The sequence below is a fragment of the Megalobrama amblycephala genome, linkage group LG7 (genome assembly GCF_018812025.1).
Source record: "Megalobrama amblycephala isolate DHTTF-2021 linkage group LG7, ASM1881202v1, whole genome shotgun sequence".
Taxonomy (NCBI): Eukaryota; Metazoa; Chordata; class Actinopteri; order Cypriniformes; family Xenocyprididae; genus Megalobrama; species Megalobrama amblycephala.
Window position 1 is genome coordinate 23,786,360 of NC_063050.1, and position 27,767 is coordinate 23,814,126.

General features: G+C 38.2%; 1 protein-coding gene across 7 annotated transcripts in view; it reads right to left on the reverse strand.

Annotated features, from left to right (window-relative positions):
* The window catches only part of znf827 (zinc finger protein 827), an 81,139-nt gene that overhangs the window by 27,252 nt on the left and 26,120 nt on the right, over window positions 1–27,767 (reverse strand). For all 7 annotated transcript variants that reach the window (XR_007185765.1, XR_007185764.1, XM_048196661.1 and 4 more), the window contains exon 5: window positions 14,733–14,960. Coding sequence is in view for 5 of the 7 variants with exons in the window: in XM_048196661.1 (XP_048052618.1) it covers window positions 14,733–14,960 (228 nt within the window). In the remaining 2 variants the exon portion in view is untranslated. The remainder of the gene's footprint in view (window positions 1–14,732; window positions 14,961–27,767) is intronic.

Consider the following 27,767-nt stretch of genomic DNA (forward strand, 5'->3'; position numbering starts at 1 on the left):
GTGAGTACAGTGTATGTTTACAGTGTCTGAGCGTGTGCAAGTGTGCGTATGCGTGTGTGTGTGTGTGTGTGTGTGGTGGGGGGGTCAGTAGTGTGCCCAGGTGTCAGGAGCTGGAGGAGGCAAAGGCACACGGGGACACTGACAACCACTAGCCCGTTAATCCCTTAATAAAGTGCCTGGAGCCAGATTGAGGGCTGGGGTCATTTAGGGGACACGCAGTCTCACAACACACACACACACAGCAATGCACTCTCGAATTGGGTTCAGTGACGTCAGTAACTGCTTTCAAATGCATTTGTACACATGTACGTAGAAAGAGTGATGTAGAGAACAGGACACTATGAGGAAGAGAGCACAACCCTAATCGTCACTGTTTTGAAAGCATCTAAAATAGCCAGTGTGTTAGATAAGCAAAATTATCATGAGTAAATACAGAAAGGAAACATACACTGAAAGCTCAGTGGTGCAGGGAGGTTAAACCGAGGTTGACCAGTGGCAACTATCTGTTTAGCCATCTGGTCTATCAAAGATTCCTGCCTGCTAAATCTCTCCTGTGAGCTCTGACAATCTTACACCAGTGCAGATTCAAGGAAAACAAATAGAAAACACAGACATGTCGATTCTATGGTAAAGTGGTTAGCGCATGTGCTATAGACCTGTTGAGTTTTGGTGCTTGCGTGTACTCCCCGGTAGTGACGTCAAAATGAAATTGGAACCCTAACCCTAACCCACTCTGATGTTTGCAGTTTCAACAACTGTACCATGTCTCTTTTGGTTGCACGGGATGAGAACACATATTTATAATTTCGAGAAAAAGTTGAAGTGTACAATACCCTGTTGAAAAAACATATGCTGATAAGGTATGTTTTGAAGCATGGCAGCTGGTTTGAGCTGGTTTATGATGGTCCTTAGTTGGTCATGAGCTGGTTTAAGCTGGTCCTGAGCCGGAGCTAGTTGCTTAGATCCAGCTTAATGCCAGCACTTGACCAGCTTAAACAAGCTTAAACCAGTTCATGACCAACTAAGGACCAGCTTAAACCAGCTCAAACCAGCTGCCATGCTTCAAAACATACCTGCTGGTTTTTTCAACAGGGTATACACTTGAATCCACACTAAAGGATGCTTTTCTGTCACATATCACACATGAACTTTAATAAGTCAACAGAGTGTGGGTTAAGGTGTTTACATACCAGGCAAAATCAGGATAATGGGCAAAAATCTAGCTGAAAAATTAATCGGTTTATGCTTATGCCATTTATGACCTCACGCCGATAAAGGAAAATGGTTTAATGCATTTACATGACCATGCACATTGTAGGCTTAATCATAATGATTTAAAGAATGTGTATGTAAATGCACTCAATGATTTCCTGACTCTGACAATGAAAGGTGGGAGAAGGACAAATTGATACAAGCAGCCTAATATACTGTACCTGCTGCTGTCTGTGTCCTTAATGTTAATCAAACAACAAAACAAGGAGAAAATCAACTACTGCTCTTGACTGAATAACTTTTATAGCTTTAATAAGAATCAATGTATATTTTATACAGTGAAGACTATGCAGTTTTTAATTTTACCTTTGATTACATTTCTGTAATAGTAAGTTTCTTACTTGAATGGTAATGTTAGAGCTATTGTACCTGAAAAACTTAAAAGTAGTTGCTTCTTTTTTACTCTCAATAATATATATATATATATATATATAAATAACTATTTCATGATTTATATTGTTATAATGAAATAAAATTACTCAAATACAAATTTGGTCATATTGCCATATTGGCCACCCCCCTAAAGTCATCAATACATTGCAAAATTTAAACTGTAGTTTCTAACTGATGCAGTTCTAAGCTGTCTGTAGTTGATGTAAAACATTCACATTTTTTTCTTTTTTCTAATCAGCATTAAGATGTTAGGTTAAATATCATATGCCAAAAATTATAAAATTCAAATTCACATTTCTTTCACGTTCAAGGCAATGATTGCACGACGCAGGAAATCAATCAAGAGCTAACATATATACATGAATATATATTATTTAACAAAGTCTTCACTTTGAAACACGCAACAGAACACAGGAATCAAACTCATATATCATTTCCACACAAACAAACAATACCAGACAAAACACTGAGGAAACTAAGGCAAATCCATATTTTGTGTGTATCCGATTGAAATCCGATCAGATTTAGCAAGTGTGAACGGCCAAAAAAAACAAAAAAAAAAAAAAAACTACCGTTTCAAACTACATTCATATGTGGTTTGAAATCCTATTCAAATTATGTTTCATTTCATTTCAATCAACTAACATTGCAAGTTCCGTCATTACTATCATAGTTCAATGATTTGGTGTTTCACGAAACCATAGTTCAAACGAACATTCGCCAACTGCATCGCAAACTTGTGTGGTTAGAACGACAGCTCTCGACGGTTAGAAGCACAGTTTCTTGTTTTTATGACGTGCACTTAATCGTTATCGTGAGCAAAATAAGCAAGCTGACATTAAATACAATGTTTATCTTTAGTTTTGAATATATACAAATGTCATTTACATATTTTAGATTTTAAGCACCTTTTTTGGAGAGTGTGCATGTACGTATGTGCTTTAGTACGTAGGAACGAGTCTGATTGAATCTGGAAATAAAGCAAAAAAACTGAGAAAAATGAGAATTAGTCCTCAGATGCCATATCTGTAATTTATAGCAAAAAATCTAGCATTAATTCTATCTCAAACGGATTAATTTAACAGGTTTGCAACAATACGGTTTTGGAAAACAGTCATGACTAGCTAGTTGATTTGTTCAACGATGCATCGTACTATGGTAGCGAAGCAGTGAGTTACATTGTTGTATGGGAAACGCACCCCTGATCAGATTGTGCATGGTTTATCTGACTTTCTCAAGGCACATAAAAGGTAAACATCAGAAGTTGTTACAGAAAATATGCTGAAAGTCGCTGCAGAAACAACATTGTGTTGTTGCAAAGTGCTGAACGAGCAGAAAATGACAATATTACAGAGACATATTTTTAAAACGGCAGAGACAACAGCACGGAATAAGCTGCTCATACCAGCCTCCTACATTTCTGCCGCTGCCTCAGAAGATGCACTTGACACATTGTCAAGTTGTAAATAAGACAACATCTATATTGCAAACCCCTCCACGTTGCGATTGTTGTTTTGCAGATATTCCGGAAAACGAAAGAGCGGCATGGACACACAAATCGGATCTGAACAGTTGTGATAAACAGTGCGGACATCGATAATTTTAGATCAGACTCCAAACAGGCATACAAATAATCAGATTTAGACTGACAGTCTGAACGCAGCCTAAAGGCTTAAATACACAGTTAATGAAGGAACTAAATGAACCACAGGTGAACATAATCAGACATTAAGGAAACTAACTAGCAAACAGAACTCAGGCAAAGCGGAACAGGGAACGGAATGAAAATGAAACCAAAGCCGAACGAGACCGTTACAATTTCTTTTAAGTCAGCCTTTTGCAATAACTCTTCATTTTAAATAATACTCAGTTGTTACTTTTTTAAAGTATAAATATTGCATGCAGTTTTTCAGTTAATGTGGGCTCAAACAAACTGAATGTATCAATACAAACAGGAAAAATGCCGCTAAAAATAGTATCAGACAGCATATAGCACGTCACACCACAGGACATGTCAACTTGACAAAAGGTTTCAAGTAAACTACCTATAATTATATTATGTGTCTTCTTTCACCCACCAGTATTTCAACGTCAAACATTTCAGAGGCGTCATATAATAAAGCGATGAAGGTTGGTGACAAAGACACGCGCCGCAAACTTCATCACCCTCATTTAGACAATGAAAGCATGAATCAACCATCGTTCCCACCGCATCCGTTTGGCATACTAAACAATCTGACAGCCTCAGAGCATTAGTCATTCAACACATGCAAACCCCACTTGTCACATGCACTTTGATGCACTGTACAGTAGCCTGAGAATATGAATTTGGAGATGAGACAGAGAGAGAGAAAGGGAATTGATGCACACAGAAGAGATGCAAATAGGGAAAGGACGGGGAAGCCTGATGAGGCAGATGAAATAAAGATAGAAAATCAGGATTGGTTACATTGTTCGACAAGTGAACAGTCAGGCAGATAGACGAATTTATTGTTGTTTCATCTTGGAAAGGTTGAGTCTTTAAATTTATAACATTTTGAAGCACTACTTACAGGCAAATTATATATATATATATATATATATATATATATATATATATATATATATATATATATATATATATATATAGTCTTGATAAATATACATACATTTTTGTCATAATTAAAAAAACTTCACTGTCCTTTATTAGTCATATTAGTTGGCCAGTCGACGAAGCATCAGAGGTGCAGAAACAGAAAAGAAAAAAAGCGAGAGGTAAAGAGGAAGAAAGAGACAGAGAGGGTGATACAGAGGTGGAGGAGGATAGAGAATGAGGTTGTCATTCTGCACTACGTCTCCTCTGGCCCGACGGAAAGGATGACCCGCTTAGACACGAGGTGAAAAGTTCAGCTGCTTCAAAGAGGTCCAGAGCAACCGCAACCCGCAAAGAGACAAGGGAGAGCTGATCCCAGACCAGCGGCCGAACAGCCTCTCAATAATTCAGCACATCATGATGCAACACTCACCTCAGCTCAGCCAGAGAGAGAAAGCAAGAGAGAATCAGTGCTCCACATGCCCCTGAAGAGGCTCCTGGATGGATGCCGGGTTGTGTGTGATGCAGGAAATGGTCAAATGGCCGTGCAGGCCTCACAGTGGTTTCATTTCATGTGGAGGAGTATCTTCACTCTAGATGGTGAAAAGACTGTCTTTTTGCAGTTGCAAAATACATGTGGGGATAATCTTTTAAGCTGGGCATGGGTAAAGGTGGTCTACTAGCCATCCAACAACCAAGTAGTCGATTGTCTGGGGTTTTTTCTTCCTTTTTTGGTATGGATATTTTAACGGTCATGGTTCAAAGCGATGAATTTCGAAATGCAAGCTCAGGATTCACTGTGTTATGGTAGTTATCTGTTTGACAATTTGTATGGTAAAAGCCCCTTTAAGACATTGTGGGCCAGATTTACTAAACGGGACAAATTAGCGTGAGAATGTAATTCTACAAATGCACCGATGGGAGTGGCAAGTTTTGCACGTGATCTACTGCTGACGCGCAAATTAAAGAACGCAGACGCAGTCAAATCATTTACATAATGACCAACGCAATCTACCAAAAGCAGCGCAAATTAGCATTGGGTCGCAAATAAGCAGAGCTGATGCTCATCAGGTGCAGGTCGACACAGGCGTAACTTGTTATATGTAATATACGGATAACGTCAACCTCTGGCATTCCAAAGAAATTTAAATGAGTGGAAAATATTTTCTCCCTTCTACCACGCGCTCTCTGTTCTCTGTGGTGTCTCCTCCTAGCAGCAACAATTGCAACCATGTCACAAAATGGGTTAAGACATGCTTTTTTGGGGCATTAAATAATGGCGCAAATACCAGTAATTGACTAGCGCAAACATTAGTAAATCGCGTTGCGTGATTCATTTAAATACTCTCCTCCCATAAACTTTGTGTCTGAAAGGGAAACTCCGTCAAATGCATATACAATAAGGTCAACCACAAAAACAACTCAGTCAACGCCTTTTCAACGCTAATTCTGCACTGCGTGTCTTTAGTAAATCTCAACAGTAGTCTTTTTTAATGCCAAAAGAGGGTTTGTGTTAGTAATTCTGGCCCGGTGTCGCTAAATTCATCTTATTTTACAGCCTCAAAGCACAACTTCTGTAACAAAACCACAAGCAACAAATCCAACCTTCAACAATATATTTCAGTACAATTACTGTTGGGGGGTCCAATCACCTGCTGTAAGCAATGTTCTTATTATTATGCATAATTCGTAGGTATTTGTTTTTCGAGAGGACTATTATGGGCTAAATCTAGCCCATTTGTAAAAAGGTTGAATATCTGTCAGTTACTCTGTTGGAAGGTTATTATATGTTTTTGAATTTCCATTTCTTATGCCATTTCTTAATAATTATTGAACTATACATGTATGTAAATGAATGTCTTTGGCCATTGTGTAACATTGCTGATTTTTCAGCATGTCATGCCACAACTCTTAACTAGCATTATAAAGGACTTCCTTTAAATCAACTAGTCCATAGGTTATGAAACTTTTCAGGCTATGTACCACCATACAGGTACCACCAAGTCACCATCAATGATCACTCTTGCGATCTCAGAATTCAGGCCAACTTCCTATAACACCAGATGTACTCGTTACATCAGAAAAAGAATGGCATCTACGCTAATATTAGTCTTTCTGTTTATCCCGAGGTTTACCGTAGTCAACCGGATCCGGGCCGTATCCAGGTGAGACCAAGGACCTGCGCCTTGACACGACCACAACGCAGCCCTGAAGTATCAGCAAAGATCGAGTCAACTAGATCATCCATTGTGAAGACATCATCAACACGACAGCCAGTGCCACAGTTCCTCAACAAACCGACCATACCGGCGTGATGAATACGATCCTCAATTGGACACGACCACAACGCAGCCCTGAAGTATCAGCAGAGATCGAGTCAACTGGATCATCCATTGTGAAGGCCTCATCGACACGACAGCCAGTAGCACAGTTCCTCAACAAACCGTCCATACCGGCGTGATGAATACGATCCTCAACTGGATGGAACTGAAATAAATACTTTGAATGTTGTGATCCTATCAGACTTATGATAGCAACCTGATTCGTAACAAAGCACTGTTCACCAGAGGAGAACTGGCCCCCCGACTAAGCCTGGTTTCTCCCAAGGTTTTTTTTTTCTCCATTTTAACACCTATTTGCCACTTGTTTGCCACCTGATGTCACCTGTTGGAGTTTGGGTTCCTTGCCGCTGTCGCCTTTGGCTTGCTTAGTTGGGGACACTTGACATTTGACTTGACATTTATTCAACAGTGCTTTGATCTGCCTGCATTGACACTATTCTTGAAGAGCTGCTGTGCAGCAAAAATTATGTACCAGTTATCAATGTAAAGCTGCTTTGATACAATCTGCATTGTAAAAAGCGCTATATAAATAAAGGTGACTTGACTCTAAAAATATTTCAGCATTGGTCAATAATAAGTCTTTCATTCTAATTAAAACCAATATTCATGTCTGACAAATAATGTTGATGCAAGAGCATCATCCTTTGACTGGCTCTTTGTAAAAAAAAAAAAAAAACTTGCACATTTATAAGTTTTGCAATCCAATTCTAACATACTAATGCCTAGGGCTGGACCTGAATATTTGATTATTTGAATATTCGTTCGGTGGGTTGTTATTTGATTTTCAATTTTGGGATTCGAATATTCCTTTTTTTGTTTTGTTTTTCTCACACCTGGCATCCCCCTCGCGAAACGGTTCTCATTCACGCTTGAATGTTTACATAATAATCTGGAAATAATCTGAAATTTTTTTTTTTTTTTTTTTTACAATTATCTTATGTAGCCCAGCCATTTTTAATAGGATGGACAGATGAAGGAACCCAACCTTGTTTTTTAGAAAAATGTTAGGCTACCTTATTAAAAGTATTAGCTCTTAACAGACCTGTGTTTTATATCACTAGTGCATAAGCCCTGCCCATGTGAGGCGCGCAGCTTTCAGTTAGATTATTTTGCTGTTCTGTAGTTTATTAAAAGTTTATTCATTCTGAACGTGTCACATGTCCATATTGCGCCAAATGCAACACTGTACTCCGTTGGGTCCGCAGCAACACACCCGCCACGTGTGAAGTCGATTGGATGAACGGTTCTCGACATAATCAAAATGCAAACAGACAGATAGACACAGAGATTCCTACTGTAAGGCGTTGTGTACGGAGCAAATAGGGATACGTTAGCTCACTTAGCTTGAGTTATTGATACTAGACAGACTTCATGTAGGTGATTGACATTTCACAACTGGCACATACATGCAGTGCTCAAGTCACACATACAATTTCTACTCATTACACTGCCTTTATTAGAGAAGAATAAGTTCAGCCCCCTCCCTCCGAAGCTTTGAATATTCAGTGTTGATTACTACCGAAGCTTCAAAAAATGGCATTCGGACCAGCCCTACTAATGCCTAATAATTAAATGCAATCTTTAAACTTCCCCTATCTGTTTAGAAGCAATTGAACTGCTCTCTCTGGTTTCATTATTGATGTCATGGTCAAAACAGAGCTGAATCCAGAGTTTTTCAGTGAGTCAAAAGCAGATCGCACTTTAAACTCACCAGCTCACAGACTTTAGGGGCAAACAATAATAATTTACTTTTTCTGTCAATCGCCTCATTTTTTGTTGTTTCCTATTTTGCACAGGAATAAAATAGAAAATACAAATAAAGAAATACAATATAGAAAAACAACAATTTCAATAAAATATGCTTTATATATTGTTAAAATAGTGCAAATTTTCAGGGACATGCTGTGTACCACCTAATGGCATTCCAACGTTTGAGATCCATTGGACTCGTCAATAAGATGTTTTTCACATTCCTTTTTCAAATTACATTTTTAGATGCTGCTGTTGCACGGCTCCTCTTTTGAAAGTCATCCACTGTCAAAATATGTTTCTTGAATAATCAGTTCTAAATTTGAGCTCATTGGATTCCAGCTCAACCAATTCCAGCTCACTGGAGTACAATTTTGAGGTGGGATTTGTGAGGTTACAGCCACTCATCAGCCTACCGCAGTATCTCTTGGCTGGCATGGCTCCTGTTGTCTTACTGCTGAGCTGTGTATGATGCCTCTAATCGGCTTTGGGTATAATAACAAAGGCCAAGAACCTGGCAGAGACGATGAAGAGATGACCAGGTCAAGAAACAATCCCCTTGAGAAAAAGTTGTAATTGTATGTATCTCTACCCGTAGGGACAAATGCAGGTTGCATTGTGGAGAATGAGAGGATGGCAGTCCTCTCTTAGGTCCTGTGTGCCCCCTGGTGCAGCACCACATCATGGTCCATCTGTTGAAACCCAGGAACCATCAGTGCGGAGGGACTAACACGGCAGTGGTAATTAGCCCCAGGATGCAAACATCTACCATCAAACAGATGTGGGGGAAGTCGACACATTGTTAACTGGTTTGATGGGGGGTGGTTGGGGGAGGTGACCTACTTTAAATCGTGTGATGCAACTCCTCAAAATGGGAAAGCTGCTATTCACACCATGAAAAAAACATAGAAATAAAAAAATCTTACTCATGTCTTGTCAGTGCTTACATTCAAATCAGTGTTAACTTTCTTCTCGATTTTTGTTAATCGCTACAAGCGAACCAGGGCCTGTGGTCAGGTTCATCAACTTCACATGACGCAACCATGAACTTATCACATGAATAATCCCCCTGGAGCAACCTGGGAATAAATGTTGAGATTATACCACTGCAGAGATGGTCTTATTATTGGAAGATACCAAGCTCCGCAGCCATTCTGGATCACTTGTGTCTTGAAAACCAATCACATTACAGCCTTGACTTCATTGAACTTCTGTTGTGTGATAGCCATTCACTGTTTGCAGATAACATAAAATGAACGAGAAGTGCCGTAAACTGAATCCAAATGTTGCAAAATTATTGACAATAGGCTGATGATTAATTAAATTATACGATATTTTTCCCACAAAAGTTGTATATTCAGTGTAGTGAAGCCTCTCTTCCATAGACATTTATTAAAGTCCTCTCATCTCTTTTTTTTTTTTTTGCGTACCGCAGCGTTATGCTGTTTTTGCTAACCTTGGGTGGCTTGCCTTAAAGCGGTTTTGATTTAGTCTGCCCGTTGAGTTGAGTATACATAGGACCCCAGTGGTTAGCCATTTGTAATGCCCTATCAAACAAAAACGAATATATATAAAAATTGTAATTGAGAATTAGAGTAAAGATTAAGCTAGTAGGCTGATCTGCAGGTTTTGTGCTAAGCTAGAATGCAGAGCAGTTAGCCTAGTCTAACTAAAAAAATAGAAAATTTCACAATCAAAACACAGAGTACGAAGGCTTGCACATGACAAAAAATAGATATCATGGCCATGAATTTGTCCCCTTAGTTTACCATGGCCATGTTGTCCTAATTCATTCCCTCACGTTTGTTAAGTCATGGACATGCTGTACAAATTTGTCACATAGTACTAATTTCTTACCTCGTTTTTATATATAAATCATTACCACAAGCAAACAAATGAGTAAAATATGGCCTCAATTTAACTAAAACAAAGGACAAATTAAGTTGTGTGAACAATTTTTTTTCCAAGTTAGTTAAAGTCAATATGTGCAAGGTACTTGATTATGTTATGAGGCCTATTCACACCAAGAATGATAACTTTGAAGATAACTATTACAATAACTATATTAAAGGTGCCATCGAACGTTTTTTTACAAGATGTAATATAAGTCTAAGGTGTCCCCTGAATGTGTCTGTGAAGTTTCAGCTCAAAATACCTCATAGATTTTTTTTAATAAATTTTTTAACTGCCTATTTTGGGGCATAATTAGAAATGCGCCGATTAAGGTTGCGGCCCCTTTAATTCTCGTGCTCGCTTAAACAGCATAAACAAAGTTCACACAGCTAATATAACCCTCAAAATGGATCTTTACAAAGTGTTCGTCATGCATGCTGCATGCATACATCAGATCATGTGAGTATAGTATTTATTTGGATGTTTACATTTGATTCTGAATGAGTTTGAGGCTATGCTCTGTGGCTAATGGGCTAAAGACACACTGTTGGAGAGATTTATAAAGAATGAAGTTGTGTTTATGCATTATACAGACTGCAAGTGTTAAAAAATGAAAATAGCGACGGCTCTTGTCTCCATGAATACAGGAGAAGAAACGATGGTAACTTTAACCACATTTAACAGTACATTAGCAACATGCTAACGAAACATTTAGAAAGACAATTTACAAATATCACTAAAAATATCATGATATCATGGATCATGTCAGTTATTATTGCTCCATCTGCCATTTTTCGGTATTGTCCTTGCTTGCTTACCTAGTCTGATGATTCAGCTGTGCACAGCTCCAGACGTTAATACTGGCTGCCCTTGTGTAATGCCTTGAACATGAGCTGGCATATGCAAATATTGGGGGCGTACATATTAATGATCATTACAGTCGGTGTTATGTTGAGATTCGCCTGTTCTTCGGAGGTCTTTTAAACAAATGAGATTTACATAAGAAGGAGGAAACAATGGTGTTTGAGACTCACTGTATGTCATTTCCATGTACTGAACTCTTGTTATTCAACTATGCCAAGGTAAATTAAATTTTCCATTCGATGGCACCTTTAACATCCACACCAGCAGACAATATCTGTTTATTCTAAGCACATGCTGCAGTTTTGTGGTCTGATGCTTTAAATGCTTGAGCTCTTTAAAGCAGGATGGATTCTGATTGGCTGTCAATGGTTTTATCAATAGAAAAAAAAACATTCTGAAAGTCATTCCAATGATATCTGTGCCGTTATCTATATTGTTGTGGTGTGGACTCTGCTATTCTTTTATGTTTAGAACGATTTTTAGAACTTTATCTTTATCGTTATAATTAGCGTCCTTGGCATGAATGGGCCTATAATCATTCCAATTCCATGTTTAAATTTAACTGCAATTAAAAAAAACTTTTTTTTTTTTTTTAAGTGTTTTAAAGTTGACCTCTAAATATGATAATATCATAACTGAGAAGCTAAATGTAAAGTTCCACTACTTCTAGCTGCTATTCTGATATTCTTCCCGCTGATTCTGCTGTTTTTAGAACAATGCATTGGCAAGCAAGTCAAGTATAAACACTTAGCGAGCGAAGTAAGTTGTGTGCGCAGTATGTGCCGAGGTTCGAACGACAGTACCAATTGAAACTATACACAGCCATTACAGTAGACAACCCCCATTGCATTTCATGTAAAGCCATGCTAAATGGCCTTAAGAAGAGTAAGAGGGTTGATGAGACATCCTCGGTCAGCAGGGCAGTGCGCTTATGAGCATAAGAGCCAGACGGAGATGACCTTCCCCCAAATGACCTCTCAAGACTGCACCACTGCTTCACACACAAAAGACCACAGACGATGTCATTGTTTCCATGGCATTGATCCCCAGCCTGCAGCTAGTGGAGCGCAGCTCTTTAGATCCACTTGGTTGCATGTCTGCATGCCGCTGTGGCCGCGCTGAGAGAGATCTGTGAGGCCATGTCGTGTAAAACTGCTTCAGCTTGACAACAAACAGGCTAATTGGTCCCTGTTCCTGGCCTCTGGAGACAGAGAGAGAGAGGCTGAGGAAACACATCCTGGAGGTGGGGTGAGCGGGTAAGAGACTCTCGCTCATAGTAGTTCTAATGTGGGAAGTCACGGAGACCTCTCATTGAGCTTTACGCACACACATACTGCTCAAAAACAACGTGAGTGAAGCAGACTCTCTGCCTTTCTCACGTCTTACTGTTTTCCATATGCAAACGCTTGGTTCTCTAGTTCACGCGCACACTTTCACTCACTCTCTGGGGAAACGTGACCTGGGGCTGTGCAGTCAGGAAGCACACGTGTTAAAACCAGCTCTCTCTTGGCGCGGCTGAGTCACGCTGAAGTGTAAGGCATCATGGGGAGGGAGCAGGAGCAGCTGGTGTGTGGTGCCCGTCAAATACGCTGCTTTAGAGTGAATCACTCCCTATCATCCTCTGTAATGGACTACTCTAGATATCGCTCTCTCTCTCTTTGGCAAGTGCTTTTCTCACTCATTTTCTGTTTGTTTCTCTCTTTCTCAAGCTTGCAATCAATCCCACCTCTATGATCTCACAATTATTGTTTCTTAAGACTTGATGCACAAATAACTGTAGGGTTACACACAAAAAAGGGAAATGTCATTAATTACAATTACTTTAAAATGGACATTTTCTAAATTGAATATTTATTATAAATGACTGATCAGTGCATATCATTATTTTTTTCTTTTTGTTTTTTTAAACATGTGCCTTTAATCAAAAACATTAGCATTAAAGGATTAGTTCACTTTCAAATGAAACTTAGCCCAAGCTTTACTCACCCTCAAGCCATCCTAGGTGTATCTGACTTTCTTCTTTCTGATGAACACAGTCAGAGTTATATTAATAAATATCCTGATGCATACAAGCCTTATAATGGCAGTGAAGGGGTCCAACGAGTATGAAGCTCAAGAAAGTGCATCCATCCAAAGCAAAAGTATTCCACACGGCTCCAGGGGGTCCAGCGACGCGTTTGTGTATGAAAAATATCCATATTTAAAAAGTTATAAAGTAAAATATCTAGCTTGCCAGACCGCCTTCTGTATTCACCTTAGGAAGAAAGCGTAACTGATGTCGCATCATTTAAGCTTTTTCCGTAAGTTGAATAGGGAAGGCGTAGGACGTAGCGTAAGCATTTTGAACTGTGAGAGGCATTACGTTTTCTTCGTAAGTTGAACACAGAAGGATGGCTTGAGGGTGAGTAAAGCTTGGGGTAATTTTAATTTTAAAGTGAACTAATCCTTTAACATCCCCTCCCCCTCATAAAGACATATCTTCCCTGATTATGTGTACACTGACAAGATTTTGAGGTTTTACTCCAAATTTATGTCACAATAGGGAAGAAAATGTCGAATTTAAGGTTATCAATATTAGGGGAGGGAATCTCTCGATGATTCGATTCTGGATTCTGATTAATAGAGTCATTCCTGAAAAATCAATATTTTCTGTTATTGATTACTCTGTGATTTACAGATACAGATTTTGTCAAAATTAAATTCTAATAGGAATTAGGCCAGTTAAAAAATTAACTTGATTCGGATTTCATTTTTGTTCAGTTCGGAGTCATAATGCGTTGACTAATCTGTTTTTTAACCCAGCTCAAAGTAATATTAGAAAATTTAAAAGCATTTATTTTATGGAGCTGTGGCTTAGTGGTACATATGGACTGACACAGTGCTCATGTGAATGACACAGGTTCAAGTATGGCTCGCAACGCTATCATGTTCTATCACACTATCCTCTCTGTACTTTATCAATAAAATATTTTTCCCACAAATAATCGCTCCAAAATTTCCATCTTCCTGAGTTAATTTAACCACATTTATACACAAAGTGTACGTGACAACAGATACTTTTTAGTCCTGAACTTTTTTCAGGCCCCTTGTATTGTAGAGTTCAAATAAAGATTGGACCAGCGGCCCAAAACAGCAATCAATGGGTTTATTTTGGCAGAGGACTGACCAGGATAAAAAGAACATTGACTGAACAACATGAAAAGGAATTGACCCTCTTCCTTCTGCCCAGAAAACATAAGTGAGTGGAATAGACAGCAGTAGTCAGAGAGAGAGAGGGAGATAAAAGTGACAGAAAGAAAGAAAGAAAGAAAGAAAGAAAGAAAGAAAGAAAGAAAGAAAGAAAGAAAGAAAGAAAGAAAGAAAGAAAGAAAGACAAATGAATGCTGGATTTTATGATGAACTGACAGCATTTTACATAATTTTACATAATTACTCTATAACCTTTGTTGTACTGTTGCATTAAGGTTATTCTAAATATGACCTTAGCAATGTGTTAAAGAAAAGAAACAGAATGTAAAGCACACACATCTCTCACACACACCCACTCACTCAATCCTCTGGCCTTTGAGTTTCCTCAACAGCATTCGTGAATTCAAGCACTGAAAATACACACATATGAGCACATGCACCAAAATACATCTGCTGACCTGAGAGCTTCATAAGCAGCTCAGAGGCCACTTTGACGTTGATGTCCTGGCTGAGTAGGCTGCTCTTGCCCAACATCGGGCTCCCCTCCTCTCGTTGCTTGGTGGCCCCTGGGGGTCCTTCTTGGCAGAAGCTGTAGCTGGGTCCTCTCTGAGAGCTCAGGGGCTCTTCCGCCTGGGGCTCCTCCTTGACACAGAACGAACCCTTTAGGGCCTCCTTCTGGTTCGCTGCTGTGGGGCAAAAAAAAAAAAAAAGAGTTTAAGAACTACGCCCATGTTTTTGTTAACATTTGAATGTAAAGATTAAAGGATATCATCCAAAAATGTGACTATATTCTGTGTGTTCTGAAGTCAAATGATAGCTTTGTGTAAAGTGTGTTCTGCAGAAGAAATGAAACCATACAGGTTTGAAAAAAATTGGGGTGAGTAAATAATTACAGAAATGTCCTTTTTGGAAAAACTTACCATTTAAAATAAGGGACCCACTTTATATTAAGTGGCCTTAACTACTATGTACTTACATTTAAATTAATCATTTGATACAATGCACTTATTGTGTACATACATGTTTTTACATTGTACTTATATTTTAAAAACACCTGCATGTAATTACATCTGTAATTAATTTCTGTAATTACATTTATAATTACACTGTTGACCCATCCCTTAACCCTTACCCCTACCCTTAAACCTACCCATACCACCAAAGCTTTCCCTAACCTTACCCGTATCCACCTCAATAGCTGCAAATGTGTTTTGCAATTCAATATGAACCCAATAAGTACATTGTACTTATTTTTTGATGTAAGTACATAGTAGTTAAGGCCACTTAATATAAAGTGGGACCAAAAATAAGTTATCTGAACATTGTGGTTTGTTAGTTAAGTTTAAGCATCAATGCAGAAGATTATTTGGAGGTTTTTATATATCGCCTCCATTAATAATCATTTTTAGCAGTCTGTCTTTGGCTTCTCAGAAAGGAAATGTTCTGAGAAGACAAGATAAATAGATTAAGAAGCAAAAGGCTAAATTGTCTTTTTGGATTTCAATTGAACACGATAAGCCCAGTAGAAACAATTTTTCAGTCCATTTTTATATGAATATGTTCTTTCTGAATCATCTAACAGTGTGAACATCAAACAAGTGTGTTTAAGCTGACTGTCTGTAATTGGAGAGAAAATGATTGGTAGTGATATATTTCTTCTATATTTCTGGCCAGTTCATATGAGAGTAAAACACATTTCTTTTCTCACTCAATATGCTGTAAAAGTGGGCCATTTCTAATCAGGCTTCAATGAATAATTAATATTAAGACATGGAGCCCCTTCTTATCAGTGCCAGGAACAGAACACAAGCCATTGGTTCATTCTGAACATTTTTTTTTTAATTATTTTTTATGATGGTGGGGACTTTCCAATGACTTCTCTTGTGTCTAATGATACTTTCTTTCCCCTAACATTATTGCAAACATTTTTGCATTTTTCTATTTTAATTAAAAAAGAGAAATACATCTCTTCTGAAAAAAATGCACTACCGTTCAAAAGTTCGTGGTCAATAAGATTTTAAAAATGTTTTTAATGTTTCTCTTATGCTCACCAAGGCAGCATTAATTTGATAAAAACAAACAAACAAACAAAAAATACAGTAAAAAAGACAATTAAATGAATCTTTGCCGAATAAAAGTACTAATTTCTTTCCAAAAGTTTGAACGGTAATGGACATCAAGTAACGGGTTTAGGGGGAAAAAAACAAACAATGAAATTCACACACCTATTATGCAAAATATCTGTAAAAGGAACAATCAAACAGTCAAAGATCCAGGTCAACTGAGTTTAAGTGAGGGGTTGCCGTACAGCATGTACATTGCAGTAAACCAGAAAGTGTTCATGGTGCACAGAAAAAGGTGAAAGTGCACAATGGATCAGACTGAAAGCCTTTGAATTTGCATTTTGACTAGGTGTGCGGATTCCTTTTTGTTTCTGATTTAGATTTTAATTAAAGTATGATTTAGTAAATTCATTAAACGTTTTCCTTGTGGATATCGTTGGTTGGAACCCACAATACAGGTGATTTCAGGTTTTAATATCCTTTCAGGGACATTTGTTCCCCACATGTAGGTAAAACCTGAACCACACAGACACACTGCTTGTTTTTTTATCTTTGTAAGAAATTTCCGTTTGACTTCTATTGCTTTTATATTAAGCTCATGATATTTTCTATCCCCTACTTTAACCATACCAGAATATCTAACTAAATTAACGCATTATTTAATATATTAAAGGTGCAGTATGGAAGACTGCAAGAACATAGTTTTGGTAATTATGTTAGTTGGGCTTCATCTCAGCTCTTAAGTACGGATCGGATGAATATGACGGTTTGAGGCACACCAATGTACCGTGGTTACAAGTGATCATTTTATCAGAGCAAGTGTCACTAATGACATCAAAAAGTGCCCCCCCCCCTACATAAAAACTAAACAGAAAAAAAATGTATTTTGAGTCTTTTTGAGCTGTTGAGTCTTTTTGAATGATCCATTGTGCTAATAATGCTGTTCATTAATTATGGCAACAAGCCATCAGAAGCTGTCACCTTCCACTGCACCATACACACTACGACACAAGGACAAATGATGTGAAAATCCAGCGAAATCCTACCTGACACCTCAAATTATAAATCATTATTATAAGCTTACCTTGAATCGGTGTAAGGCATGAAGACTGTAATGATTTTTTATACATTTTTAACTTAGGCGGCATAAAATAAATATGTATCGTATTGTCTAACTGCAGATCTTATTGTGAATTATTCATTCATGCATCCATGCTTTTTTTATATTATATATTTTGAGCTCAGAATTTTATAAAACAAAATGTTATAATATGATCTTTCATTAAAACTCTTCTCTTTGTAGTCTGCTTAAACCCTGTCCCTTTCTTAAATTTGACATCAAGATTGCATCCAGATCTGCCTCCATCCAAACATGGAGTAACATGGATTACTTTTGATAATCCATTTCACATCACAGTATTGAAGAAAAATATCTTACTACTTCAGTTTCATTGCAACTAAGGAATGGGCCCTTTTCACGGAGTGTGAAAAAATATATATATAGTCAAACCAAAATTTACCTTGAACATTTCATTCATTAATACAGTTTATTCGCTATAGTTTTAAAAAAAAGGTAATAAAATATGACAAGATTTCAGAGTTGAACTGTGTCAAGATAACACTTAAGCAAAACATGGTCAGTGTCTGAATAATTTTTGGTTCCAAATTTTTTTCAATTTTACTGGTAGTCCACTGTATGAAGAATTTTTCGGTATTTCACAGTTTATTTTATTTTGCTATCCTCACTTACAAAAATGAACCATAGTGTCCTGCACCCACTAGTAAAAATATATCAATAATTTTTGGTTTGACTGTATATGTTTGTTGTGGTTTCCATTCACCAAGTTTACCTAAACATGACGACTTCCACATCTGATAACCTTGGAAATGTGAAAAGTTTTTCTTGTGGAGACCGTTGTCTGGTCCCCACAATGTAGCTGATTTCATATTTTACTATAATTGTGGGTGCATGCATACACACACACACATACACACACACACACGTTGACACAAACACGTTGTGTTTTCATATTTTATGGGGACATTCTATAGACATAATGATTTTTGTACTGTAAAAACTGTATATTCTATCCCCTAAACCTACCCATCACAGAAAACTTTCTGCATTTTTAGATTTAAAAAAAAAACATCACTTAGTTTGATTTATAAGCTGTTTGCCTCATGAGGACCAACAATGACCCCACAAGGACAAGGATTTCTGATATTGCCATCTTTGTCCCCATAACGTAGTGAAAATCCAAAACCACATGCACACACTCCAAATATCTCCATGTTTTAAAATCTTTCATTAATACACACTCTACATTCACTGTACATGCTTTGACACGCACGCACAATGTCAAATATGTTCTACCTATGTCTGATCTTCATATCCCACTTCCTCTGCTGTTCTGTCAGTCTTTTTCACTTAAGCACCTACCCATCCCTTTCCCTCCCTCCCTCTCTCACCATTCCTCCTTTCATCTCTCTTACAGATCAGCAGTGATCACTCACCGCTTCTGTCTCTACCACACTCCCCTCAGCAGTCATCTGATCTCCCCCCACCTCCAAATCTGAGTACATACACCATCCACAACAGCGCTGACCCTTCTCATCAATCTACACGAGCTGACCACCGCCTCAGTCCGATGACTCTGATTAATGGTGACGTGGATCTGTGACAGCACCGAAGGTACAGTCAGGTTAGGGGACAAGACACGACTATGAGCTAAAGATCGTCAGGAGCCATTGGGAGAGTTTGTGACCTTCACGTGGAGAGTGCAGGCAGAGACCGAGGTGGTGGCGGGGGAGGTGTATTTGGTGGCACCGGCTGGAAATGTCACCAGTCAGATGTCAGCGGACGGACTTAGCGTGGTCCGGTCAGCACCTGGAAGGGCATCCTCTAATTAAGAGCGTGTCGGGTCGCGTGTCCTATCAGACAGGGACAGGGCGTGCGGCACGCGCACATGCACCCTCTCTTTCGAAGACATGCAGAAAAGTACAAGCTGGAGACGTGAGCGCGGAGATACAAAGTCACACCACTCTGGTGACCTTTCGGTTTGCAGCTAAAAATAGAGCAAAATTTCCATTCGAATTCATGTTACAGTGAGCGTTGAATAATTTATCAGCTTAATCCGCCAGCCAAGTTTATTTTTTTCCTCATAAGGCGTGAATGTCTCCAAAATACCAAAATTAAGCTCAATAAAAATGAGCACTTTCTGTTTACCGACTGTTTTATTAGACTTTCATAAAGGGGTAATCCCAAGTGCCTATCTTGATATTTCAAATTCTGTTTTGTCATCACATCATCTTTTGCATAAATTTCTCTCATAAAGCTACCTTGGAAGTCTTGTGTGAATGCCGCCATCTCTCTAGATCTATTCACACAGTCAGTGTTCGGGACTGGCTACTTGCAAAGTATTTACAAACAGCTGTGACTCAAATTGTGATCATACAACAGCTTACAGAAGAGGCTCATCTTTACGAACAGTTAAATGAAGTCCCTTTTCTGTTCTCTTGATAATTGTGAATATGCTTGAACCGTAGCAACAGCGACAAGAGGATGTATCAAAGATGTCAACTTCCATAAACCGGAAAGTCTTACAGCTGAATCCAATCAAGGTGTGAGTTTATCAGACATGTAGTTCAAACCTTTAGGACTTTCTTTATTCTGCAGACACAAAAGAATATATTTTGAAGAAAGTTTGAAGAACAGTTTTGTTTACCATCGACTTCCATTGTATAGCGGGGACAAAAAAACAAACAAAAACACTGTGAATAAGACAGCTATCTTCTTTTATGTTCCACAGAAGAAAGTCTGTATAACATTATTTCAATCCACTTTAGTCCACTTTAGACATTCTTCTAACTATAAGTATCTTTGGATCTGCATGTCAACTACATGTCAGAGTATTAGTGGACTGTCTGATTAATATCTGCTAACACTTTATTTTTATGCTTCCAAACAGACATTCTGACTATAAGTACACGTACACAATGTTCCCTCTATTTTTTTTTTTTTTTCTCGCTGAGCAAAACTTTTCTATGTTGAGCGCACATTTTGGCCACCTGAGCAAAAACATTCTTTATATCAGAACTGTACAATGAACGTAAACACACACACTCATGCAACTGTAACTTTTTAATGTGCCATTTCTATTTTATTTGACCCTTGGTTTAACTTAGTGATATATTAAATCATATTTTTGAAAACAAATATGACAGCAGTTCAGTCACTAAATTAAGCACATTTTAGGTTACTTGAGATTTTTTCACATTGCTTTGTTAACTGTAGCGGTCTTTACCAAGAAATTCTATTAAAAATTCATTTAAAAACCTCCTGCAGGAAAGTTAAATTCTTTATAATAATATAAGCAGTTACACTGATGGTTTGGGACAACCATAATGTGTTTTTGTACACATTATGGTATGGTTTTGTAAATTATTAGCAACAGTAAACCATCAAAATTACATGTTTATTGCTTAATGAATTTCCCAGATTTTCTATACCAGAAGGTTAAGATTTTTAGTGGAGCCCTAAACAATCCCGTTGTGAGATCAATTTTTTATTAAGTTTACATCATAATATAATAAAATATATTATAATCTTGAAGGATTTAAACTGATATACAGTATTATATCAGTTTAAATGCTTCATTTTGTTTTAATATATTATAATATGACAACTGAAGCATTTAAACAGATCTGATAGCTAAATATTTTTAAGAAAAGTGAACGTTAACTCTTTTATAGTTATCTGTACATCCCTGAAACCCACACCACCATCACACACAATAATCTATTTAAACGGAGGTATATAACTGATGCATTTTGAGTTTGCACGCTTCACCTGTAGTGGGTGTGTAATTGTAAATGTCTCAGAGTTTTGTTCATTCTGTGCCCATCATCCGTTATTTCCGCCACTTTTCATTAAAACATGACGTTTTATTTCACATTTCTTTTGGTTTCGCGTTGCCTCTCTCGTATTGAAGTATTTACTCCGCAAACATAACAGCATTCTTCCCGCGGCTGCTCACACGCGCTCACATCGTTCTCTTTCTATGAAACCTGTAAACCGGTTCTAACTCTATAGCGACAATAACTCTATAGCGGTTGACCAGAGCACTGCACTTATTTCTCATTTAAACTGCAACTACAATCGAATGGATTTTCCCCGATTTTCCCACAAATGATTTTTGTCCTCGGCGCGGCAATTATTCTTTCTGCGCGGCCGCGCACGCGCGCAGCTTAGAGGGAACATTGCATGTACATGCTGACTTATTCTACTATCCCTAACCCTAACCTAACAGTCTACAAATACTCTAATTAGAGTTAGTTGACATGTAGTTGCAAATTAATGAGAGTTAGTTGACATGTATTGTGCTTATAGAAAGTCTTCATACCCTGTGAAAATCTTTACCTTTAAGTCCACATTACACCCTGGAAAATAAAATAAATTAAGTCCAACTTTTTTGAGCCTATGCACGGAGGTATGGAGGATTATTGAAAATTAATTAGGTGCAACCAATCAACTTCCAGATCAAACACCAGGCTAATTGTCCCACCTGACATCAACTGTAGTGGTTTTGATTACTTTAGAATGAAACCAGCTGTTTCTTGAAGATTCCACTGTTAGTAGTGCATAGTACTGCAAAGAATTCACCAAGGTTGGGAAATTCACTTTCAAAAGGCCTCTGGGATAAAGTTGTAGAAAGGCACAAGTTAGGAGAAGGCTACAAAAACATATCGAAGGCTTTATCTATCCCTCTGTTTTGTACTGTACTGTTTGGAGCATCATTAAGAAGTGGAAAGCGTATGGCACCACCAACACATTGCCTAGATCAGGCCGTCCGTCCAAACTGGATGGCCAAGCCAGGAGGACATTGCTACCAAGAGGCCAAAGGCAACTTTGAAGGACTTACAAGGCTTTATGGCTGGGACTGGTCAGTCTGTGCATATGACAACTATCTCACAAGCTTTACACAAAGCTGGTCTGTATTGCTGAGTGGCAAGAAAGAAGCCTTTCCTGAAAAAGTGCAACACTCAATCTTGTTTGTGCTACGTAAAAACATACCTGGAAGACTCTGATGCCATCTGGCAAAAGTTGCTATGGTCTGATGAGACAAAAATTGACTTTTATGGACTGAACTCCATGCGCAATTTTTGGCGAAAAGCAAACACAGCACACCACCTAAAACACACCATACCTACTGTGAAGCATGGTGGTGGCAGCATTATGTTGTGGGGGTGTTTCTCTTCAGCAGGGACTGGGCGATTGGTCATGATTGAAGAGAAAATGGATGTCGCCAAGTGCATCCAAATTCTTGAGGAAAACCTGCTTCCCTCTGCTAGACAGCTGAAGATGTGCAGGTCATTCACCTTCCGACATGACAATGATCCTAAACATCTGCCAAAAGAACAACTCAATGGCTTAAGGATAGGAAGGTGAATGTCCTTGAGTGGTCAAGTCAGAGCCCTGACTTAAATCCGATAGAAAATCTGTGGATGGACTTGAAGAGAGCAGTCCATTGCTGTGCACTCACCACGTAATTTGACTGAACCAGAGCAATTCTCCAAGGAAGAATGGGCAAATATTCCCCAATCTAGGTGTGCAAAGCTAGTACAGACATATCCAAAAAGATTAATGTCTGTAATTAAAGCAAAAGGTGGCTCTACGAAGTATTAAATCAAGGGACTGATGACTTTTCCAACCCTGTTATTCCTAAACACTTTTTAACATTTAAGTGAGTCACTTTGGTTATGGAATGCGGTTGTCACTTTCATTTATATATCCGAAATTAACGTAACCATATTTAGCACTCCGAACAGGACTGACAATCATATTCTGCTTCTGTCTGAATACTGCCTCTCTCTTGCTGTTTCTACACTCTTTCTCTCTTGCTGTGACTGGAGTGAAGCCCCCGGTCAGTGTTACATCAACACTGGGGCTATCTCTACTCTCGCTGGTGAGGCTGTCATCTGCCGTTGCTGTCACCTGGCCTCGTTTTTTTTTGTTTTTTTGCCTCCTCCTCTCTGCGGGCTGATTCGTTTCTCTACTGGGCGCTTGTCCAGTACCCTGTCACCTCTCACTCTGTTACGGCTGCCCACTATTGGACCACTTCATTAGCTTTCCACCTCTGTCATGCAGCTCTGCTCCCAGCTCTGACAATTGGTCAGCGCTCCCGCCGAGGATGGCTTAACGTGGCAGGTTAAGGGGGCAACAACAGCCAACAGTCTGCTACGGTAGGAAGGCTTTGCTACATGAAGCAGCAAGGGTGCAGCTACACATCACTGGACGTTAGATGCAGCAGGGGTCGCATACGAAAGCAAGCACCGCATGTTGGATGTGGGAAATGGCAGGCAAACCTCCATGATGCTGGGACTTTGAGGAACAAATGAATGGAGAGCATACAAAAACAATGGGGATGGAGAGTACACTTCAGTTTCCGCTCGTTCATTGGATTCGCCAATTTCAACACCTCTCACAATTGTTCTAGGCAATTATTTGCCCGTGACCAGTGTCACACCCAGAGTCACTTTCTCTGAGAGAAAGAGACAACGTGTGAACTGTCATTATTGAATTAGGTCCAGCAAGCATGTGCAGGGGCCTGCATTTCAAAGCGCTTCCCCGGCTTTCATCTCCAAATCAAAATGTGTATCGCAACTGGATGCATGACAGTCGTGTCAGCGTGGAGGAAAATCAAAGCGGATTGGTCCAGAACCAGGCAGTCCAAAGAAATGGTAGGCCAATTATGTCAGAGGTCAGTGAGAGTTCACCTCATGTGTGCGTGAGCATGTGTGTTTCGCCTAGGGAACTCTAAATGCAGTAGTCTGCTATTTTACACTTCGTTTTATTTATAGTTCTCTAATTCCCTCCCCATTTTTGTTTCTTTTGTGTCTCTCTTTCCTTCATGTACCCCAAGTGGGTGTATGACAACAGCAAATAACACTCTAAGCAAATAACACTACTTAGGAAATTTGGAGGATGTGCACAAATACTTTGACACATTCACTGGTGCAAAACAAGTTGCAGCCCTAGTCAAAAGAAATTACATTTCACATCCCTAATTGTTATTGTAACAGTATGGATCATAAATGTACATTTTGCAATTTTTGACTATAGGCTGCATCTAATGATTTCTTGTGATTAATCGGTTACTCTGATAAAAAGCCACCTATACACACACACACACACACATATACACATATTTGCCTTTTTATCCGACACACACGTATCTTGCCCAATCCTGCTCCAAATAATGTACATAAAAATGCAGACTATAATTTAAATATTTTAAATATAAGCCATTAGCCTTTAAATATAAGCCACAGCCTAACATTATACAGCAAAAACTGTGTATCCATAGTTTTAAAGACAGAATTAACAGCCTTGTGATAAGCACTCAAACACATAGAGTGGAATCTGAGTTCGAGTCCCGGCTCCTTGTCCTTTCCCAATGCTGTGCCCCCCTCTCTCCTGCTGTGCTTCATGTCAATTCTCTTTGCAGTACTGTCCCAATTAGGGAGAAAATGGCAGAATTACTTAAAAAACAATAACAACAATAACTAAATTATAAATGATAAAAGCAAAAGCACAAACAAAAGTGGGTGATCAATGCATTTTATGAAGTTTGAAGTTCAATGGAGATTTGCTCACAGTCAGGACTCAGGATGAGTATTTGAAAAAAGAAAATACTTCAGTGAATTTGTAACATTAACGAATAAGAATATACTTATCGAATCCAAATTAAACACCACACACACCTGACCAGGCAACTCACATGAAACTATGTGCTTATGACAACTTGGGCATCGCACATTTCCTGCAGCAGCTCTGTAACTGCTGCCATTTTCCCATAGAAATGCATTTGTTATTACTGTAAAGTGACTTCAAGCACAGATCCAACTACTAATCTATGATAAAATTTGAACTGTTTTAGCATGACAAGCACTCTTAAATCATGATTCTTGCTCATCTGATTTGTCTTTAAATTGTCTTGAAATGTATTATTGAAAGGCAGTGAACAAGTTACAAAAGCTGTGTTTTCATAACTGTCGGAGCTGCTTTAGAGGTGATGACTTATGCAACGCAATTTCTCAGAGACATTTTCAGCACAGCACATGAGAAGTGACGCCTCTTAGATCATCTTTGTTAAAGCACCACTGCACAAATTATTAAAGGTAAAACTAAAATGAGAAAAAATAAATCTAGACAAACTACTTTACCAAGGACTATCCTGACCCAGAAGTCTTGCTTCTGTAGAGGAGAATCCAGCCAATAGAGTGATACAGTCCAGGTTCCAGAAGTCAAAACTTTATTTTCTCAATGGAAAAATTGATTTTTAATGATAACTTACAAACGTTTAAAGTCAGATGAACTGTGAGTTAAGAGGTTGTTAATCAATGGTACATGCTTTTGTTGAAGCCATCTGTTCACATTATTTCAGCTTGTTTGAAACATAATTGTTTAACAGCGGAATTTGTGAAGAAAAACTACATTACCCATAATTCTCTACAGAAAATTACACCAATCAGAGAGTCGCAACAAGCAAACCCCACCAATCGAGTCTGTCTCCTTATGCTCTAAAAATACTTAATTATTTGTGCGTGTATGTGTCTATGCATATTTTGCAATAATCTTAAAAATATATCGCTTCTATAGATGTAATCCACAAACTTTATTAGTTTTATATTTCTCTGTAGTTTTTAATTTGATTGTGTTGTTTTCAATGCTTCATGGGATTGTAGTTCTTTCCTTCATTAACGTCTTGTACTTTGTCTTATTTTCTGTTTACTTTGTCTGATTTTCAAATAATAATTTTTTGCTTCAAATAAATATTTGTAATGTTGTGATTCATCTTGTAACTGGTTGGCTTCGTTCATGGCACTTTAATAAAGACTTTTTTTTTTTTTTTTTTTTATCCTTATGGGAAAAATTAATGGAAAACAATATTTATGGAACCAATGCTACTGAAAAAGTGGGCTGTATAGAGTGCATTAATGCACTCTAAACAGCTTCATCTCCTACTTGGAACATCTTGCCTCTTTCTAGCAGGACATGTCCACTATGTTTGAACTCCTAGCTTAGCAGTGTTGAGGAGACCATCTGGTCCTCTGGGACCTGAACCCATTTGTTTGGGAGTCCAGGAACACAGTGCTACGGGCGACAAGGGGGCAGTGTGATGAACGCAGACTCTGCACGTTCCACCAAGACGGAGATGAAGTTAACTAAGCTGGAACAGTCCCTCTGCATCCAGGCAAGAGGTCACGCGATGGAGCTGAGGGCGCTAATCATTTCCAATTACGGATTCCTTTTTAATTATGAATTATGCATGAATTTTTAATTAATCTAATGTTCCGAAGGTTTTCATTTTTTTCTGTGCCAAGATCTCAATCTAATTACTCTGCATTAAACGAGGGAGCAGCAACCCTGTTGCCGACCTTCTGGGTAACCCTTGGTCAGCCCTCTCGGATCAATCTTGCTGCTGTCTCACAATTACCTATATTTTCAGCTACAACAACATTTATTTAATGGTCTAAAGTTTGGAGTTCTATTACATTAACAAGTGTAATTGTGAGTTTTGCATTTTAACAGCTAAATTTCACCTTTGCCCCCAAACAGCTTATTAATTTATACACTCATTATTAGCCTGAGCATTAACAGATTATGATATTGTCTATAACACTCTTCATTTATTTAGATTTAATTCTTTAATATTAGTTAGTTAATACATTAGGTATCATGAAGTAACAATGAACAATACAAAACAAACAGCATTTATTTATGTAGGTTAATGATCATAATAATGATAATGTTTTTCAGGTTGCATAAATTAACATTAACATACACACTATCATTCAAAAGTTTTTGGATTCTTAAGATTTTGTAATGTTTTTGAAAGAAGTCTCTTATGCTGTTTTGATATATTTTAAAATGCAATTTATTCCTGTGATGGACAAGCTGAATTTTCAGCAGTCATTACTCCAGTCTTCAGTGTCACATGATCCTTCAGAAATCATTCTATGTAATGATATGGTGCTCTAATTATTATCATTGTTGAAAACTGCAGCTCAATATTTTTGTGGAAACCATGATACATTTTGTCAAGATATTTTGATGAATAGAAAAGTTCAAAAGAAAAGCATTTATTTGAAAACAATTTAAAAGTCTTTACTGTCACTTTTCTGTGAATCTGGAACATATTTACCTGTTCTTTGCAGAAGCATCCTCAGTGCCAAGAAAAATGGTGCTTAATTAATGTGTAATGCCTTCAACAAGTACTATAGCATCAAAAAGTCACTGTCTTTCTTAGGATATATATATATATAAAACAGGATTAGGTAGCAAGATGGTAGCAGCCATAATAAACAGACTCTCCATGGTAGAGTAGTAACTGGGGTTAAGAATTAATCATGCAGACACAGTCCTGC